This window comes from Geotrypetes seraphini, chromosome 15 (genome assembly GCF_902459505.1).
Source record: "Geotrypetes seraphini chromosome 15, aGeoSer1.1, whole genome shotgun sequence".
Classification (NCBI taxonomy): Eukaryota; Metazoa; Chordata; class Amphibia; order Gymnophiona; family Dermophiidae; genus Geotrypetes; species Geotrypetes seraphini.
The window spans coordinates 36924238-36943953 of NC_047098.1; the positions used below are offsets into that span (position 1 = coordinate 36924238).

Sequence of the window (19716 nt, forward strand, 5' to 3'; positions counted from 1 at the left end):
CCAGGGTCACAAGGAGCACCAAGGGATTTGAACCCACAGCCTTAGGGTGCTGAGGCAACCCCTGGAACACACTCTCCCACCGCCCTTTTTTTTTCCAGGAGCCTTATGGTAACCCTAACCAGAAGCCTAGGGCTGGAAAGTTCAGACCTTTCCACAAGCATGATGCTGAGCAGCTTCACGTGCTTACTTCGCAAATTTTCCTGGTATGACTTTTTCACTTCTTTCAGCAGCTCCTCGGCTACCGCGGGCAGAACAGCATCCATAGCGCTAACTCGAGGGAAGAAGTCGGCAAAACATGGGGGCGGGGAAGCTGCGTCTCTTTTTGACAACCTCTCACTGTTTTGCCCGCGCTTCGGTTTCGTTTAAATTTCCAGGTTTTGCAGCAGTGCGCCCGCCACTCGGAATGTCTCATCTCGCGGCATTTATTGTCGGCGCATGCGCTAAGAGATTAGTTTCCCATCATTTTGGCTCCACTAGTAGTTCCGCTCATATTTTGGGCGAAGATGCAGAATACGTTTTCTTGCCGAACACCCAAGGGACTCTTTTTCCCGGGAGGCAGGCTGTGAAATGCTATTTGTGGCTGGTGGTTGTTTCGGGGAGACAGTATCAGAAATCAGAGCTGATGCATTTATAACCAAGAGCTCTGAGAAAGGGGATAGGCCAGTGTCTGTGACACCGTGTTATATCAAACATAACACCCCCCACCCTCAAAAAAAAAAAAAAAAAAGTGCTTCTTACACATCGTACATTACACCAAGCTATTAAAACCTTAGCATGCACCCTCGCTCCCTAGTCACATGTCAAGGAACGCTACGCATACTGCTTCCGGTCACGTCTCGAGGAACGCGTCACATGGCAAGGGCACTGTGCATGCTGCTTCCTGTAGCTGTGACATGTTTCTGTGCAGGGGCTTGAGCCTTCTGGTAATGTTAAGGAGACCTCTACCAGAGCTGAGTTGTCACTATCTGGGGAATGCGAGCTGGCGACACGGAATAGTACCCTTGGATAGAAGAGGCCTTAGGAAATTTACAGACAATGCCAGTTGGTGGCCGAATGGAGGAAAGGTTGGCCAAGGGAGACAGGGAGATACGGAGATGGTCCTTTGGAGTCCTTGGGAGGAAGGGAGAGGGTCCAGTAAGGACAGAAATACGGCTGCATTCACTGGCTTCTTTGCAGGTAGGATTTTGCGAATATTATTTCTCAGCCTTTTACGTTGTTAATGCCCCCTAACTTATGAAAGTTTTAATACTATCTCAGTGGTCTCCATCTATTTCGGCCCTCAAACAATTGACTGAAACGTCAAATCCTATACAATGCAATAACTTCAATCTTGACTACCTGATATAGTATTTCAAAGAATATCTTAAATGTGTTACTCAAGTGTCTCATTTATGGAATTTCCTACTGATAATCCAAAATAAAGTTTGTTTTTAAAATATATCCTTGCAGTGCTGCAGAATCAATATTAATACCCAGTCTGAACAAGCAGGTCAAAGTGGTTTACAATATTAGTATTATTATTATTATTATTATGTTCTTATATCCCGCCATACCCAAAGAGTTCTAGGCGGTTTACATCCATTACATTAGGATCCGGTCTGAACCCGGATTTACAAAAATTTTGTCGGAATTGCAGGTAGCGTGGAAGGAAGCAAAGTAGTTTTAGCACAGGTTTATCGTAGTTGGGTGAGAAGATAAAATGGAGGGTGTGGGAAACCAGAGGAGGGGGGGGGGAGAGGGAGGTGGGGGTGGGGGGGGTTGGAGTGTATGCGGGGGGTGAGGATTAAGGGTCTTGTTCGCGGAAGAGGTGTGTTTTGAGAAGTTTTCTGAAGTCTAGGTAGGTCGGGGCCTCTAGCATCATTTGGGCTAGCCAAGGGTTCAGCTTGGCCGCCTGGAAGGCGAAGGTTTTGTCGATGAATCTTTTGAGCTGGCATGATTTTATGGAGGGGAAGGTAAACAACTGGATTCTGCGGGATTTCTTGTTGGTGCAATACATGTTGAAATGTGGGGAGAGGTATTTTGGTGAGAGACCAAATACTGTCTTGTAACAGATGCAGGCGAACTTGAAGAGGACTCGGGATTCGAAGGGTAGCCAGTGCAGTTGGTGGTAGAAGGGGGTGATGTGTTCCCATTTGTTCAGGCCGAAAATTAGGCGGACAGCTGTGTTTTGAATCAGTTTTAGTCTTCTGGTGATTTTCTTTGTGGAGCTTAGGTAGATGATATTGCAATAATCCAGTATGCTGAGGATAGAGGATTGAACTAATAGTCGGAATGCAGTGTCATCGAAGTATTTCTTTATGGTACGGAGTTTCCAGAGTGCTGAAAGGCCTTTCTTGACAGTGAGGTCTGTGTGATTTTCTAGGGATAGATGTTTGTCAAGCGTGACTCCTAGTATTTTTAATGTTTGTTCGAGTGGGAAAACCAATCCTTTCACCTGGATTGTGGTGTCTTTGATTTTGTCTTTGGGGGTGGCTAGAAAGAATTTTGTTTTGTCTGGGTTGAGCTTTAGTTTGAAGGAGAGCATCCAGAGTTCTATCTGGCTGAGTATGCTAGTTATGTAGTTGAGAAGATCCTGGGATAGACTGGTTAGAGGGATGACAATTGTGATGTCATCTGCATAGATGAAGAATTTGAGCTTAAGTTTGTGAAGGAGGTTACTGAGGGAGGCGAGGTAGATATTGAATAGGGTGGGGGATAAGGGGGAGCCTTGTGGTACACCGCAGGAGTTCACCCAGCTGTAGGAGAAGTTGTCATTTTTGTGTACCCTGTAGGATCTGTTTCGTAGGAACCCTTGGAACCAGCTGAGTACCCGGTCGGAGATTCCAATGTGGGCCAGGCATTCCAGGAGAATAGTGTGGTCAACTAGGTCAAACGCACTGCTTAGATCAAATTGTAAGATCAGGGCGCTGGAGCCCCGACTGAAGAGTATGTGCAGGTGGTCTAGTAAGGAGGCGATGATGGTCTCTGTGCTGTGGTCCGTGCGGAAGCCCGATTGATTGTCGCTTAGGATATTGAATTTTTCCAGGTATGCGGAGAGTTCTGCTTTTACTGCCCCTTCCGCGATTTTGGTGAATAGTGGTATGTTAGCTATTGGTCTGTAATTGGAAGGTGCGTTGGAAGAGTCCTTTATGCTTTTGTATTAGCTTGAAATCTTTTGGTGGCCCTCAGAGCTTTCACACTGCAGACCTTTAGCTGAAAAAATTTGGAGACCACTATACTACCCTGTCCTCTTGATACTCCTCTTCCATGTCTGTCCACGAGTTTCTTTTTCCCCCCAGCCCTGTATCCTTGACTCTTTTAACCAGGATCCATAAAGGTTATCAAATTTTGGTGTGCAAATCTGGGATACAGTTGTGGAGTAGGGCCTCCCTAAGGTGACTTTGCACTATAAAAAATATATTATTAAATATATACAGTTGCTGCTCATAATCCTTCTCTCAAATGCTATTTGAATATCCCTGCTCCCAGACCTTTCCTTAAGTTCTGGCCTTCTGCTCTCAGTCCTTCCCCCATACTGGCTCTAGGCTACTTCCATAAGAAGTCCTTCTACTGCCCCAGTTCTTTGCCTATACTTAGCTCTTAATCTTTTGTAATATGCTGAAAAACAACTCAGAGCTCTCCAGCCTCCTCCTGTTGCACCCAGTTCTTCCCCCACATGCTGTCTCCTCTCTTACATTAAAACCTGCCCTAGTCTATCCTCCTCCCCTACGTCTGACCATCGGTTTCAATTTTTTATAGCGTTTTAACTGTTTTAGCAGTTGGAATCAGTTTTAGAATAAGAAGCAGCTCTTTTTTATATGTGCCGCAAAGGATGAACAATGAAACAAATGTATTTATATACTACTTACCGGTATATCCTAAGTGGTTTACATTCAGGTACTTTGTCATATTTCCCTATCTGTCCTGGTGGGTTCAAACTCTGTGGCAGTGTTAGTTCTGATGCTCATAGGAATTCTATGAGAGTCGGAGCCAATACCACCAGGGCCAGCGATAAGAAAAAGCCTAATGGCTTCGTAATTGGAGCCCTTTAAGTGTTTTGAACATGTTCTTGGGCAATATTAATTTTTTTGAGCAGTTTCTTGATATGATCTCTGAACCCACCACAGCCAGCACATAAAAGCAGCAAAGTGTAAACAATGACACATATCACTGCAACTACATACGGGTAAGTCTCTTCAATTCTTTCTTTCTTTTTTTTTAATACTGGTAGCCATGTTAAAGACAAACAGTTAGAGAAGACCTCAAAATGTCAAACTTAAAGACTGAAATTGAACAACACTGGTGAAAGCCTACAGTTTTGATGCCCTTGGAGTAAGAATATAGAAAAATCCGGAACAGCTGAACACACTGGGCATTTACAAATACAAAAGCAGTGGTCTCAAACTCAAACCCTTTGTGGGGCCACATTTTGGATTTGTAGGTACAGTCAAAGGACAAGAAGTCAAAGGACAAGAAGGCCCTGGAAACATAGTTAAAAGCACAGAAAAATAAAGTCACCAGCCAACAAAGGTAGGGAAAATGATTTTATTTTCAATATAGTGATTGAAATGTGTCAGTTTTGAGAAAGGAAAGATATTAAACTTTAAATGTGAGGGCTGCAGAAAAAATAGGGTACTTGGAGAGCCGCAGAAAAAATAGTTAATGTCTTATTAAAGACAATTTTGCATGAGGTAAAAAATTCTTTATAATTTATAAATCTTTCCTTTAACAGTTAAAGGAAAGATTTATAAACTATAAAGAATTTTACCTTATGCAAAATTGTCATTTCTTTAATAAGACATTAACTATTTTTTCTGCGGCCCTCCAAGTACCCTATTTTTTCTGCAGCCCTCACATTTAAAGTTTAATATCTTTCCTTTCTCAAAACTGACACATTTCAATCACTATATTGAAAATAAAATCATTTTCCCTACCTTTGTTGGCTGGTGACTTTATTTTTCTGTGCTTTTAACTATGTTTCCAGGGCCTTCTTGTCCTTTGACTGTTTTTCTTTTCGTCTTCACTTTGTGCCTTGCATCCATCTTTCAAAATAGAACAAAACACAAAAAAACCTCTCATCAATACTGGGCAAGTTTCTCAAATAATATCTTCATATAACATTTAAAGGCTTTTAAATATTTAAATGTGCTCATAAGCTCTTCAGCAAGGCGCCACAGCAGCGGTACAATGTCGCTGGAAAGGTGCTTGAATTTTAATCATAACACATTGCATGGAGCAAGGATTCTTGCTTCTACTGGAGTGGCAAATGTTATGGCTCTACAAAAGTTGTTTAACAGTAGCCCACTTATCTGAAAAGGTCAGTTCACGGCTCCAACACAGTCTGTGTTTCGCTACGCTACATCAGGAAACCGGAAGGATAAGCTTTTTTGTGTTTTTGTTCTATTTTGAAAGTATTGCCCCCTCAAGTGGACTGTAATTTAAAATCCCCAGTCTGTTTGGATCAAACTTGCATCCATCTTTGGCATTAACTTAATATTCAATTTTTCAGTGTTTCTGCTTTCTTTTCAAAATGTACGTTTCCATGTCTTACCTTCCCTTCCTATCTCTCTCTTCTTCCGTCTCTATTTCAATGATCTGACATCTCTTTCCTTCCTTTCTCTCCCTCCCTCCTTCCCCCTGGTCTGGCATCTGTCTCCTTCCCTCACCCCATGCCCTGGCATCTCTCCTTCCCCCTCCATGGTCTGTTATCTCCTTTCCTTTCCCTCCCTCCCATGGACTTGGCATCTCTTGTTCCTCTCCTCTCCTTTGTCTTCTTTCTCCTTCCTTCCCTCTCTTTCCCCAATTGGGTGCAACAGCAGCAGCAGCAGCATTTCCCTTCCCCCTTTCATGTGCAGCAGAAGCATTTCTCTTTCCCCTCCCCTTCCTTTTCCTTCCTTGTGGAGCAGCAACATGTCTGGCCAGCTCCCTTGTTCAGTCGATCGTTCCGTTCAAAGCCGTGGGTGGCAGCTCCTTGCGTGATTCGCGCCTGCATCAGAAGCCTTCTCTCTGATGTGACGTCAGAGAGGCTTCCACGCAGGTGTGGATAGCGCGAGGAGCCGCCACCCACGGCTTTGAATTGAACGATTGACTGCAGCAAGGGAGCCAGCCAGACATGCTACTGCTCCACAAGGAAGGGAAGGGGGAAGAGAAATGCTGGTGTGGATGGCGCAAGGAGCCGTTGCCGGCCACAGCTTTGACAGGAACAATCGACTGCAGCAAGGGAGCAGTTGATCATCTCGTCCAGACTGCGGGCCGCAAAATAGCACCTGGAGGGCTGTGAGTTTGAGACCGCTGTACAAAAGGCTGCACTGCATGGACCTGCCCACATCCTGCCCCATTACTTTCTTGGGAAGTTTGCTAAATTTAGAGTACCAAACCCAGACAAGAGCATCTGGCATGCTATGTAAAGCCACAGTAAATATTCGTCACTGCATCTCTTACAAAATAGCCCTTCTATTATTCAAGATTCATCAGACAAACCTTCCTATTTTTTTAGACAGACTATTAATACCTTACACCCCTCCTAGAGCTTATGTTCGACTAACCAAAATCTCCTCTCAGTACCCTCCGTAAAGATCATTGGCACCAGACGTAATGAGATCTTTTCGATCACCGCACCACAGTTATGGAACTCGCTCCTGGCTTATGTTAGAGAAGAATCTATATTAGATAGGTTTTAAAGGAACTCTTGAATCTTTCTGTACAAGAATGCATTTGAAACTTAAACCATTAAGCTCGGTTTATCCAATTGTTAGAACGCTTAATCAAGTCTTATTTACTGTACATATGAACTGTTGCTCTTGTCCTTCCCCCATCCTATTATTTTACCCTTCATTGTTTCCTTTTCTTAAACCATTGTAGTTCTACCCCCTTTCCCTTCGTCTCCGTTCGTTGTTTAAGTTTGTCCATATTCGTATTTTTATAATATTTTTTGTTTCCCCCTAATTTACTTTGTACACCACTTAGAAATTTTTATAAGCGTTTGTATCAAATTGTTAAATAAACTTGAAACTGTACCTTTTCTTCCTCATTGAGCTACACTGTACTGAATAGACATGAAACAACTGGACTGTGCAGTCCCTACCACCTTTTTATGTCCTAAATAGTCCCAGATTATCACTATATGTGGTCTGACTAAATCTGTTTTCTCTATTTTATATAGTTTTGCATAGAGTATTTAGCACAGTCATTAAAATACCATGGACTGAGTGAGTTTTGGCAAAGGAATAAGCTACAGTAAATGAAATTTGCCTTGATGAATGAAATTAATTGCACAACTCAAAACTGACAAAAAATGGACTGAGTGAGTTTTGGAAAAATGTTTTTCAATTACTTTAATTTCTCTCTATTGGAAATCCATAGCCATAGGACTTGAATATAAAATATCATAATATCTTCTGAACTGCTGTTTTTCTCTTTTCAGCATTCTCCTTGTTTTCTAAACCTTTTGAGGGGGAGAAGGATGAGAGCTTAGATACTGAAGACCAAATTATTTATCTGTTGAAAAAAGCCAAAGTAAGAAAATGAAATGATTCATAAACCCATCTGGAGCTACCAGAAATACAACCTTCTGTTACTGGTTAATCAGAAATGAGGTTTTTAAACAAGTGGGGAACTTCTCAGACAGCCATTACGATCACCGATATCACTCCCTGCTTAATAAGAACTCCAACTCATTTGTATATGTTCCAAAACATGTAACTCAGATTCATAGGAGAAGTTGTCATCATTCTATCTATAAGGTGCATCAGTAACATACTACATACATCTAATACAATATAACTTGTCCTGTTGCATGTTTTGTAAGGGGTGATTTAGCAAGCCTGGAACTGGCTTTCTTGCTGAGTATTTTAAAAGTGATCTGATCTGGCCACTGTAAGAGACAGGATACTGGGATTGATGGAACATTGGTCTGACTCGGGATCAATCGTCTCTAATATTCTAACTTGGTGCCTTTCCTTCCATTTTTTTGTTACTTTTTTCCAGTTGAGTATAATGAAGGGAGAGCTGCAAGATGCAGAGCACATTCTCCACGAAGCCCTTTGGCTAGCCCAGCAGTCGCACAACAGCGAGGCCATCACCTACACCTATGACCTGGTAATGTCTCTGGTAGCACACCAAAATCAAGTTTGTATGTACTGTATATCATCTCCCTTCAGACAAAGGCACCCTTCAGTCTCCTGCATATGGGAATTCACTTACCTTCTTTTGCTAGGAACCGATACATCATTGAAAATCCTTCAGCTCTAACAGCAGCTGCCATGCAGGGGGCCTTGTCATTGCACATCCAAGAATTTGCATTTAAACCCTTGGACTGTCAGAAGTCATTGCAGTGCTGCTTCAACGCCTGTTTTCATACAACCCTCTCTTGCCCCCTACACAGGATTGTGCATTTTAAGCTAAGGTAGCTTAGGCTTAGGGCTTCTAATTTTAGGTTTGAATTGATTAAACGTTGATAAAAAAAAACACCTCTATATCATGTTACTTCTGTTTCTAGGATTCAGTTTGTATCTCCAAGTTTACCCCACTGATTGCATTTGTTTATACTTGATCCTTTCACTATAGAAAGCAAAATCATAAGTTTTACGTTTACCTGCTATACATTGCTTTTGATGAATATCTTTATAAAGGCAGCAAATAAATCAGAGAAAAATGAAATGCCAGAAAAACACCACCTCTATATCATTAATACCAGACTGGTCCAGATGAGTAAGTTATTTCCTCCTGCCAGCAAATGGAGCCAGAGAAAAGCAGCTCAGAGCTGACTCACATCCTTATAGGGAGCTGGTGCTACCTTTAGCCTCAGTATTTCTCAGGCTCCAGCAAATGATGCAGACATGTGGCCTAGTGCAGCCAACTGACACACCTACCCCCAGTAGCGGGAGAGATGCCCACGTTCTCCTGCCGCTACGGAACACCCCTCCCATGCCTCCAACGACCCCTACCCTCTCCCCCTTATCTTACTTTCAGATGGTTGGCCATGCATCCAGGGAGGGACCTAAGGCTCTGATTGGCCCAGATGCAAAAGGTCCCACCCATAGGAGGGATCTTAAACAACCTGGCCACCCATAGGAGGGGCCTTAAACAACCTGGGCCAAACAGAGCCTCAGGCCCCTCCTCGGTGCATCCCAGGATGCATCGGGGTGGGGAAGGCCCGCCAATTTGAAGAGGTGGGCCAGCTGGCCGGAGGGAGTAGGCATCCCTCCAACCAGCCATTTGAAAGTAAGGTAATGGGGAGAAGGTGAGGGTCGTCGGAGGCACGGGGGAATGTTGTGTGGCGGTGGGACAGAAAGGGCATTTCTCCTGCTGCCGAGGGGAGTTGGGGGGTGTTGGTGGTAGGAGAGATTGGGCATCTCTCCCGCCACCGGGGGTGTTGGTTGGTGGTGGGAAAGATTGAGCATCTCTCCTGCTGCCGAGGGGGGCTATAATACACGCACTCAAGAAGCCTGCTTTTACTAATCTCAATATAAAAAAATATACAATTTATGATTCTTCCTGTAATTTTTTATTTTTTTCATCAGCCACAGTCATAACACAGACCACAATATGGACTTTTAACAGTGCTGTCACTATACTGGCACCCTCTTACCAGTTGCTGATTTTTGTCACCAAAAGCCGATGCCGCTGTTGGATTGATTTTTTTTTTAAAATTATATCTTTATTCATTTTTAATCTTTCAACAAGTGTACAAATTAAAACCATACATAGTCCTGAAAACATCACTTGGAAATCTATCAAGAAAAACAACAATTGTATATATATAAACCCTTAACCCACCCCCCTCCCCATTATTATTATTAACATACACAATATAATAAGAACTCTTCCCCCTCTCTATTATTGATGGTGTATATTTCATTAGAATAATTGGTGTTTAATCATCACAGAAAGATGTCAGTGGCCCCCCATATTTTAGTAAAGGTCCTATAATTTCTATTATGTAAGTTATTGATTTTTAAGAATGCACCGGAGTGCTCGTTTCAATATTCAAGACCCATTTGCATGGCAGTGTTGGAGACTGCTAGAAAGTTCACTAAAGACTGTGATAAGCTGTTTTGATAATGGGCCACTAAAATGCATGCAGGCTAAACCGTCTGCAACCAGTTTAGCAACCACGTTAAAGTTTTGAGAATCTGGCCCCCAGATACCAAAACAGCAGCTGTCCTTACTGATACATTTGACTTGCTCCATGAGAACATATCAGTACACAACTTTTCTTAGCGTTAGACCAAACACTTATTTTGATGTGCAGTACAGAAAAATGGTGTATAATCTTTTTTTCTTTTCTCATAGATGGCTAATCTTGCATTTGTGAAAGGAGAACTCAGCAATGTGAGTAAAGAATTTTCATGAGATGGGACTTAAAAACGTAAGCATTAATTAGACTCATTTCCTTTATATTTATTTTTTTGTTCTCCTAGGCAGAAACGCTATATAAAGCAGTGATGAGCAATCTTCTGGTTACTGGTACTCCACAGGTAGGTGATTATAGAAACTGTGATTTTGCAGAATATAGAGTACTTCATGCCGAGAGAGGCTAGAATTACAGGAGCTATGAACTTTATTTATTTATTCAATTTTCTAAACTGTTCTCCCAAGGGATCTCAGAACGGTTTACATTAATTTATTCAGGTACTGAAGCATTTTTCCCTGTCTGTCCTGGCAGGCTCACAATCTACCTAATGTACCTGGGGCAATGAAGGGATTAAGTGATTTGCCCATTGGTCCACACTTTTGCATCCTTTCTTCTAGTGCTTCCTGCTTGGAGAGAGAGGAAATGAAGGAGCTTTAAAAGTTCCACCAAGCAATGCTACAGAGAGCAACAAGAGGACATTTGTGAATTTATTTTACATGTTTGCTCCTGTTTTCTTCTATAGGAGGACAATGGAATCATTGAAATATCCCTGAAGTTGGCCATGATTTTTGCTGCTCAGAGTCAGTGAGTAAATATAAGAATGAAGCCATCTGAGGCCAGACAGATGCTTGGAGTGTCATTTTCGGTGCCTTCTATTCAGAGAAGGTGGGACTACTAGAATCTGGGATATTTAGCTTTCACAATGATATTTATGCCTTAATCATGTCCAAGGAAGTGAGGAGTGGCCTAATGACAGATGCTGCCTCAGTACTTTTGAGGTTGTGGGTAGAGAATAACACGGGGAAAAATTTGTCACCGCGAACACGTCCCCATCACCGTCCTGTCCCCACGAGCTCGGTCCCCGTCACCGTCCTGCCTCCGCGAGCTCGGTCACCGTCCCGTTCCTGTGAGCTCGGTATCTGTCCCCGCCCCCTCCCTACAAACCATCTGATCCCATCCACACAAGCCTCGAATAGTTTTATACTAAACTTATTTTATTAAAGTAGAAAAAGAAACAATATTCTGTACAATGTCATTTTATAAATCAAAGTTCTGGCTGCTGAACTAGAGAAAGAGATGTTGAGCTGGCAGGGCTTTGTTTATAAATGTTTATCAAAACAACTAATATACTACTTTATCCTAAAGCAAAAAGAAAAGAAATAGAATTTTTTTTCTGCCTTTGTTGTCTGGTTTCTGCTTTCCTCATCTTCTCCTCATTCAATTCATACCATCCATTGTCTGCCTTCTCTTTCCCTCAACCCCCCTCCCCCAAATTGGTCCGGCACCCATCTCCACTTCTCTTCCCCATTTCCCTTTAGCGTCTTCCCCTCTCTTGCCCATTTCCCTTCAGTGTCTTCTCCCCACTCTCTACTTCTCTTGCCAATTTCCTTCAGCGTCTGTTCCTCTCACCCCCTCTCTCCACTTCCTTTCAGCCTGCGCGGTCCAGCAGACTCCACCCCCCCCCCCCCGATCGCCAGAGATACTCCCTCCTGATCGCCGAAGTCATCTATGAGTCATCCGATGACAATAAAAATGACCTAAAAGGGCCATTTTGGCAAAATAAAATGCCTTCCTTAGGGGTCTTACAGGGTTCATGATTGTCTTAAATATAAAAATATAAGTCACAAAAAATCCAAGAAGAGGCTACAAACAAACAGCCTACATTGTAGTCTTATGAGCTATGCAGCTGTGCTGTTTGTTAGTAGCCTGAGGAAGGCATTTTATTTTGATGAAACACAGCCAGTTTGGGGTCATTTTTATTGTATACATTATTTAGTTTCTATCCTGTGGGCCACTTGTGACTGTATACACTCTTTGTGGATCATTTTTAAGTTACTTGGTCGCTTATTAAACTACAACCTGGTACATCCAATCTTTTGTTCCAAATCTTTTTGTTGTTTTGATTACTTGACTACTAACATTTCAAAATAAGAATTGCCACTGCTGAGTCAGACCAGTGGTCCATCATGCCCAGCAGTCCACTCACGCGGCGGCCCTCTGGTCTAAGACCAGCACCCTAACTGAGACTAGCCCTACCAGCACATGTTCTTGTTCAGCAGAAACTTGTCTTGAATCCTTGGAGGGTGTTTTCCCCTATAACAGCCTCTGGAAGAGCGTTCCAGCTTTCTACTACTCTCTGGGTGAAGAAGAACTTCCTTACGTTTGTACGGAATCTATCCCCTTTCAACTTTAGAGAGTGCCCTCTTGTTCTCCCTACCTTGGAGAGGGTGAACAACCTATCCTTATCTACTAAGTCTATCCCCTTAAGTACCTTGAATGTTTCGATCATGTCCCCCTCAATCTCCTCTGTTCGAGAGAGAAGAGGCCCAGTTTCTCTAATCTTTCGCTGTACAGCAGCTCCTCCAGCCCCTTAACCATCTTAGTCGCTCTTCTCTGGACCCTTTCGAGTAGTACTGTGTCATGTACGGCGACCAGTCCTGGACGCAGTACTCCAGGTGAGGGCATACCATGGCCCGGTACAGCGGCATGATAACCTTCTCTGATCTGTTCGTGTTCCCCTTCTTTATCATTCCTAGCATTCTGTTTGCCCTTTTTGCTGCCGCCACACATTGTGTGGACGGCTTCATCGACTTGTCGATCAGAACTCCCAAGTCCCTTTCCTGGGAGGTCTCTCCAAGTACCACCCCCAACATCCTGTATTCGTGCATGAGATTTTTGTTACTGACATGCATCACTTTACACTTATCCACGTTGAACCTCATCTGCCATGTCGATGCCCATTTCTCGAGCTTGATTATGTCACATTGCAGATCTTCGCAATCCCTCTGCGTCTTTACTACTCTGAATAACTTTGTATCATCCGCAAATTTAATCACCTCGCTCGTCGTACCTATGTCCAGATCATTTATAAAGATGTTAAAGAGCACGGGTCCAAGCACCAAGCCCTGCGGCACCCCATTGGTGACACTCTTCCAGTCCGAGTATTGTCCATTTACCCCCACTCTCTGTTTCCTAGCTCCAGCCAGTTTTTAATCCACGTGAGTATTTCACCCTCAATTCCATGGCTTGCAATTTTCCGAAGTAGTCATTCATGCGGAACCTTGTCGAAGCTTTGGTTTATACATAAATGGCAACTGAATTCTTATGCACATCAAGAAACTTGCTGTTCCCAGGTCTTTAGCCTAAACCCTGTGCACAAGGGCTACAATAGAAACTGCTGAGCACTTCTAGCCTGTAATGCCCCTGTAGCTTTGCACAGAGTTTTCCTGCAGGAAGGCAGTAGTCCATGCACACACACATGCTCTTTGATAAGAATTCTTGTTTTTGTTAATATTTAAGGACACTATGTTGGTTACAGAGGCATACTATTCTCTTGTGTGTCCCATTGGCTCCTGAGTCCCTTTGCTAACACTTCATTGCTATTTGCTCCCCCTTAGACACCAGCTGGCTATTGCTGGCTACCAATTTTGTATTTTGACACTGGAGGAGAAGATAAAGAAGGAGAAGGATTTTCCAGAGGATATTCTGACAGGTGTGTGGGTGGGAGAGGGTATTTTCCCCATGCTGTTCATATTGTGTTATCACTATAACTCATACCAAATCCAAGAGAATATGCTTTGCTCAATCTTGTACAACCTACAGGACTCGGCTCTAGCCTGCTACCCAGGGCTGGCCCAACCACTGGACAGACTAGGCATCCAATTGGAGGGGAGGGAGGCACCAACACAGCAATTGGGTTACCTTCAAAGGTCACATTGCAGCCAGTGCAGGGCCTTGAATATCCATGTGTACTTGAGGCCCACTCTCTCTGAACTTCCTGTTTCAGAAGAGGTGAGAGCTGTCAGGCCTTGATCATGTACAGATGCTCAAGGGCCTGTGATGAGTTGTCTTTGAACATACTGTCTCCTGTGCCAATGGCACTCTGGAGGGGGGCAAGGAAGGACAGGAAGCCACTCTATGCCATGGAGGGGGAAGAACATAAACATAACAAATTTTTATTTATATATCGTAAAAGCCTTTCAGTTCTATGCAGTTTACTAAAGATTGACCAAAGTCAATGACCTATAATATAAGTTGGCGAGCGGTTAACAGTGGAATTTACAAACAGGGCAGCAAGATGTAGAACTGGCCCATGTCGGAGTGCTACCACATAACGTGGCAGGGGTGGTTAAAAATAGAAATTTACAGAGAAGTAAAACTGACCAATGTCAATGAGCTCCAACATAGCTTGGCAAGAGCAGGTGACAGTAGAAGTCACATCCAAAGGAATCTTAGGAAGGACTGCCGAATTTAGAAAAGAGGTGTTTTTAGGAGCTTTCTAAAGTTCATATAGGAGGCTGATACTCTGACCAGTTGATTCAATTCTGGGTCGCTGGAAGCGATTTGGTATGATAGGAGTCTGTTAATGAATCTTTTCTGAGTGCAGCTTTTGAGGGGAAGGTGAAGAATGATTGATGACATGTGGGTTGGCCAGGTCCAATGAATAGGAATTGATTTAAGGTAGTTGGGCAGTAGGCCGTGTAATGCTTTGTAAAAGAGATATCCAAATTTGAAGAGCACTCGTCACACTGTCATCAGCCAATGCAGTTTTTGATAGAAAGAAGGTATGTGGTCAAATTTTCTTAGGTTAAAGATGAGCCTCACTGCGGTGTTTTGGATACGGAAGTATCTATGTAGTCCTGCTAAGTAAACAATGTATTAGTCTGCGATGCTTATAACTAGTGTTTGGACTAGGAGTTGGAATCGTCCTAGTTCAAACTATTTTCTTATGGATTTAAGTTTCCAAAGTGTTATGAAACCTTTGCATACAACACGGCCTACTTGGGTTGACATGGATAGTTGTCTGTCTAGATCAGGGCTGCCCAAGTCCGGTCCTCGAGATCTACTGGCAGGCCAGGTTTTCAAGATATCCACAATGAATATGATCAGACAGAAGTGATCAGACAGAATACGGTACAAGGATTCAAACAGGGATTGGATGGATTCCTGAGGGATAAAGGGATCGTGGGATACTGAGGGAGGAGCTGGGAGGTAACACAAGTATAGGAAGTAAATCAGGTAATGAGTATAAACTAACCTGGTCGTGCATGTGCAAGACCGGAGGGCTAGGACTTCGATAGGAAGGCAGGACTTAAATGGGAAACCAAGGTGGCAAGGGAGCCCCTTCTGATGATTCAGACAGGTCTTGACCTGTTTTGGGCCGCCGCGGGAGCGGACTGCTGGGCGGGATGGACCTGTGGTCTGACCCGGCGGAGGCACTGCTTATGTTCTTATTATGCATGAGAGAGATTTGCCTGCACTGCCTTCTTGGTATGCAAATCTCTCTCATGCATGTTCATTGTGGATATCCTGAAAACCTGGTCTGCCTGTAGATTTTGAGGACTGGACTTGGGCAGCCCTGGTCTAGATGAACACCCATGATTTTGATTGTAGGGGAGATAGGAAAGTTGGTTCCCCTTAGAGTTGGGAGTCCACTATGAAGTCAGTGGATGTGGCTATGAAGAATTTTGTTTTCTCAGTATTCAGTTTTAATTTGAAGTGGGCCATCCAATCTTCTATGGTGGATAGGATTGAGTCTATTCTTTGTATCTCTGTGAGCATCAGGCAGGTAACAGGGAGGATGATAGAAATGTCATCAGCATAACTATAGTGGGAAATTTTTAGACTACTTAGGCGCTCTCCTAGGGAGGATAGGTAGACATTGAAGAGAAGGAGTGACAATGGGGAACCTTGTGGTATGCTGCAATTGCCCGTTTTATCTCCAACCTTAACTTGGTAGCTGTGAGATACCATGGGGGTGGGGAGAATAAGAAAGGAGAGATGCTGGACTACAGAGGTGTAAGGAAGAGAAATGGGCTTTGAGCTACTACCCCTTTGATTCCCAATCCCTGCCCTGGAGTAACTCAAGCCAGTAAGGTTTTCAGGGTAACTACAATGAATATGCATGAGAGAGAGATCTGCATACCAGGGATGCAGTGCTTGAATATTCATTGTGGATGTTCTGAAAACCTGACAGGCTGAGTTTCCTCCAGGACAGGTTTGGGAATCACTGGTCTATGCTATGTACCATTCTATCCTCTTCTGAGCTCTCCCAAGTTCAATTAACTTTAAATACGACCTATTTTTGTTTTTTCCCCTATAGACTGGGGTAGTGTTGTTTTTTTTCCTTTTTGTATTGGACTGATTTCCATGTGCTCAGCCTCTGGGAACTTGGAAGAACTGGCAGAGTGAGGATTCTTGTCTGGGTGTAGAGGGCCTGTTTCCAGTAGCGTCTGAGAATTACCCAGTGCTTTGTGTGACTTGATCTGATTATTTGCTGTGACTGAAGTGACTAAAAAGCGAATGGTTTAAATGTGCCTAGCTTTCAAACCAGCATCTTCCTACCCTTAGCAGATACATTTGGATAGCCATATAATGCACAGCTATATGGTGACCCTTTATTTTTTTTATTTTTTTTTTTAAAGATGAAGAGAAAACTAATACACGTCTCTTGCTGGGAATGAGCCTGGATTCTTATGGCCGCTATCTATTGGCCAATAAGCAGCTGTCGCGGGCACAAATCATGTATGAAAAGGCCCTGGAAATCTGCAGAGAGGAGCAGGGGGAGATGCATCCTCAGGTCAGCATGCTTGGAGTGGGGTTATAAAGGAGAATAGCTGTGGAAATAGTGCAAGTTCCAGAAAGCAAAAATCAAAACCATGGCCTCCAGGAAAAAGGGGGCTTCCGTCTGGAGCAGGTTTAAGTAGATTAGTCTGACCAATCACACAATTCTATCTAACAGAATGAGAATTTTTCTTTCCTCACAGGAGAGAATACATAAATATGTACATTTGGTGACGGGACAATCGCGTGCCAGACACCAGCGCGCCGACAATCGAGCGCTGACAATTCGGCGCAAGACAAATGCGCCACGGGAAAACTTAGTTTTAAAGAGCTCCGACGGGGGGGTATGGGAGAGGAACCCCCCCCACTTTACTGCATACTGTTCGCACTGCCGTTGGGAGGGGTAGGGGGTGCAACCCTCCACATTATAGAGAAAACAGAATTTTTCCCGAAAAAAATCAGAAAAAGTTCAGTTTTCTCTATAATGGAGGGTTCCAACCCTCCAAGCCCCCCCCCCTCAGTGCGAACACTATGCAGTAAAGTGGGGGGGGGTTTCCCCACTCACACCTCGCTTCGGAGCTCTTTAAAACTAAGTTTTCCTGTGGCGCGCTTGTGTCTTGCACCAAATTGTCTGCCCTCCATTGTTGGCGCGCTGGTGTCTTGCGCGCGACTCTATGAACCGTACATTTTGTGAAGTTTTCCTGCTGTAGAAGTGGCTTTACCATGGTGACCTGCTAGTTATAACAAACCAATAATCCTCTCCTTCTTATTGACATTTACTCATCTGCAGTTATCACTATCGACCCATTATCCATATGCTGCACTGCTGGAACACCTTTCCTGTTTCTTCTCTCTTCCACGCTCACCTGCATGCCCAGCTACTGCCTCCTCTCCCCCCCCCTCCCCTAGCTCTTCTGCTGCTGCTGTTCTACACCTCCCCCCCAGGCTGATATAGTAAGCTATGCTATTCTTTACCATGGCAGTTATCCCATGCTAACCTTATTCTCAATACAATAAGGGTTTTAGCATTGGAAAATGTACAATAGAATCAGGCCACTAAAGGGTAGTGCAGTCAGTATGCAAATGGCAAGTAAACTTGTTAAACCAGGAATTGCTCCTAATGTTAAAAAAAGGAAAAAGTTCGAAATTTTGTCATAGTTTTTTTGTTTTTTAAGCTCAAGGCCAAAGTAAAGCTCCTACTTTAGAGGAGCAAGGTCAAGGGAGGTGAAGTACAGCACTTAACCACCTTAGACTCATGCACCTAAAACACAGAGGTCTTCAAGCAGATGTAGATGCAACACCAGCCTGGACCAATACTATCTGGTCTGGAGAGGCATTCAGCTGTATCCCACTCTTCTGCTGCCCTTGACGCCCACCAGCATATCAAGATGCACCACTAGGAAAACCATCTCAGAAAACACTAACTCTGTATCGTAACTCTATTACAGAAGCACATGGAAATCTCTCTGAATTGACTCCCCAGCCATTAGTAGGGTTATAGAAGCTTTCAATAAACATAGGCATGTATTGTCTTATTTGGCAGTTACCCCTAGCAGTTTCCTAATGTACCATTAGGGGTCAGGTTCTGCCATTTTCCAAGAGGGTGGCAGGAGGAGCAGATGTTGCTGGATACTTCCCTGGCTCAAGTACAGTAGTATTGGTTCAAAGGGTTGTCACAACAAAGAGACATTCACTGGCTCGTATAGCTCCTGGGCATGATGGTTTGGGGTCCATTATGCAGTTCCCTCCACCATCGCCTTTTTATTGTTTCTCTTCCTCTGTGTGTGTTATACGGTAGACAGTGGCAATTAATACAGTGATGTATCCTGTTTTGTTTTCTATTGGCACACTATTTTTTTTCAGTGTTGCAGTAATTTCCATGCAGCAGGTGTAAATGAGTTTATCCCAGGACAAGCAGGCAGGTATTCTCACTAGTGGGTGATGTCATCCGACAGAGCCCCGATACGGACATCTTGCAAGCATGTCTTGCTTGAAGAAACTCAGAAGTTTCGAGATGCCCGCACCGCGCATGCCCGATGGTCCGGGCGTGTCTCCTCAGTTCTTTTTCTTCCGCGGAGTTGAGAAGTCTATCTTCAATTTGCGCCCATTGAATCTCTTTTTTTGCCTTCTATTTTGCCGTGGGTTGAGTTCTTTTGGCTCTCCTGTGCATTTATTTCTTTCTTTGATTTCTTTTTTTCAAAAAAAAAAAAAATAAAAATTTTTCCTTCCAATACTGGGTCGGCCGCGTGGCTGGGGCCCCGCGCCTTCGACCTTGCGGCAGAGCTTTTCCGGCCTATGTCCCGGCCGATTACCGGTTTTAAAAAGTGTAGCAAGTGCCAGCGCGCGATTTCGCTCACGGACCCTCATCGACGCTGCTTACAGTGTCTGGGACCGGATCACTTCCCGAAATCGTGCCGGCCTTGCTCCACTCTGACGGCGAGAGCGTTTAAGCGCCGCTGTCTACTGTGGGAGTCCATGTTCAAGATGGAAGCTTCATCGGATCCTGCAGCTTCGACATCGACATCGACGGGTGCTTTGACTCAGCCAGGCCTCCTGAAACCGGCATCGTTCACACACCGGTTTCGGCCCCGGCTTCGGCGCCGGAGCCTTCCTCCGTCTCCTCGGAGCAGGTATCGACCCCTACAGTTCCACCGGTGGTGCTCAAGGTGCCGAAGACTGGCAAGCAGAAGCACGCAGCACCGAAGGAGCGCGGAGACCGTGCGGAAGGGCCCCCTTTTGGTGCGGATCCCTCCATATCGGCTTCGTTGCGGTCCCTTCTGGAGGCTCAGTTCGTGGAGCTCATGCAGACCATGGGGCCT

The 19716-nt window shown here is 44.0% G+C and overlaps 2 protein-coding genes across 3 annotated transcripts in view; one reads left to right on the top strand and one right to left on the bottom strand.

The window, feature by feature from the left end:
* ZSWIM7 (zinc finger SWIM-type containing 7) overlaps positions 1–645 on the bottom strand; it is a 76039-nt gene extending 75394 nt beyond the window's left edge. The window contains exon 1 of one of the 2 annotated variants that reach the window (XM_033921898.1): positions 188–447. In XM_033921898.1, the coding sequence (XP_033777789.1) occupies positions 188–263 (76 nt within the window). In that variant the 5' untranslated portion in view covers positions 264–447. Of the gene's footprint in view, positions 1–187 lie in introns of both variants that reach the window. The other variant, XM_033921899.1, reaches the window with a different exon arrangement.
* Positions 646–668: 23 nt separating this feature from the next.
* Positions 669–19716, top strand: part of TTC19 (tetratricopeptide repeat domain 19) — a 28211-nt gene continuing 9163 nt past the window's right edge. The window contains exons 1-8 of the mRNA XM_033921897.1: positions 669–1176; positions 7403–7494; positions 7966–8076; positions 10273–10311; positions 10401–10457; positions 10857–10918; positions 13732–13826; positions 16759–16913. Coding sequence (XP_033777788.1) covers positions 798–1176; positions 7403–7494; positions 7966–8076; positions 10273–10311; positions 10401–10457; positions 10857–10918; positions 13732–13826; positions 16759–16913 — 990 coding nt within the window. The 5' untranslated portion in view covers positions 669–797. The remainder of the gene's footprint in view (positions 1177–7402; positions 7495–7965; positions 8077–10272; positions 10312–10400; positions 10458–10856; positions 10919–13731; positions 13827–16758; positions 16914–19716) is intronic.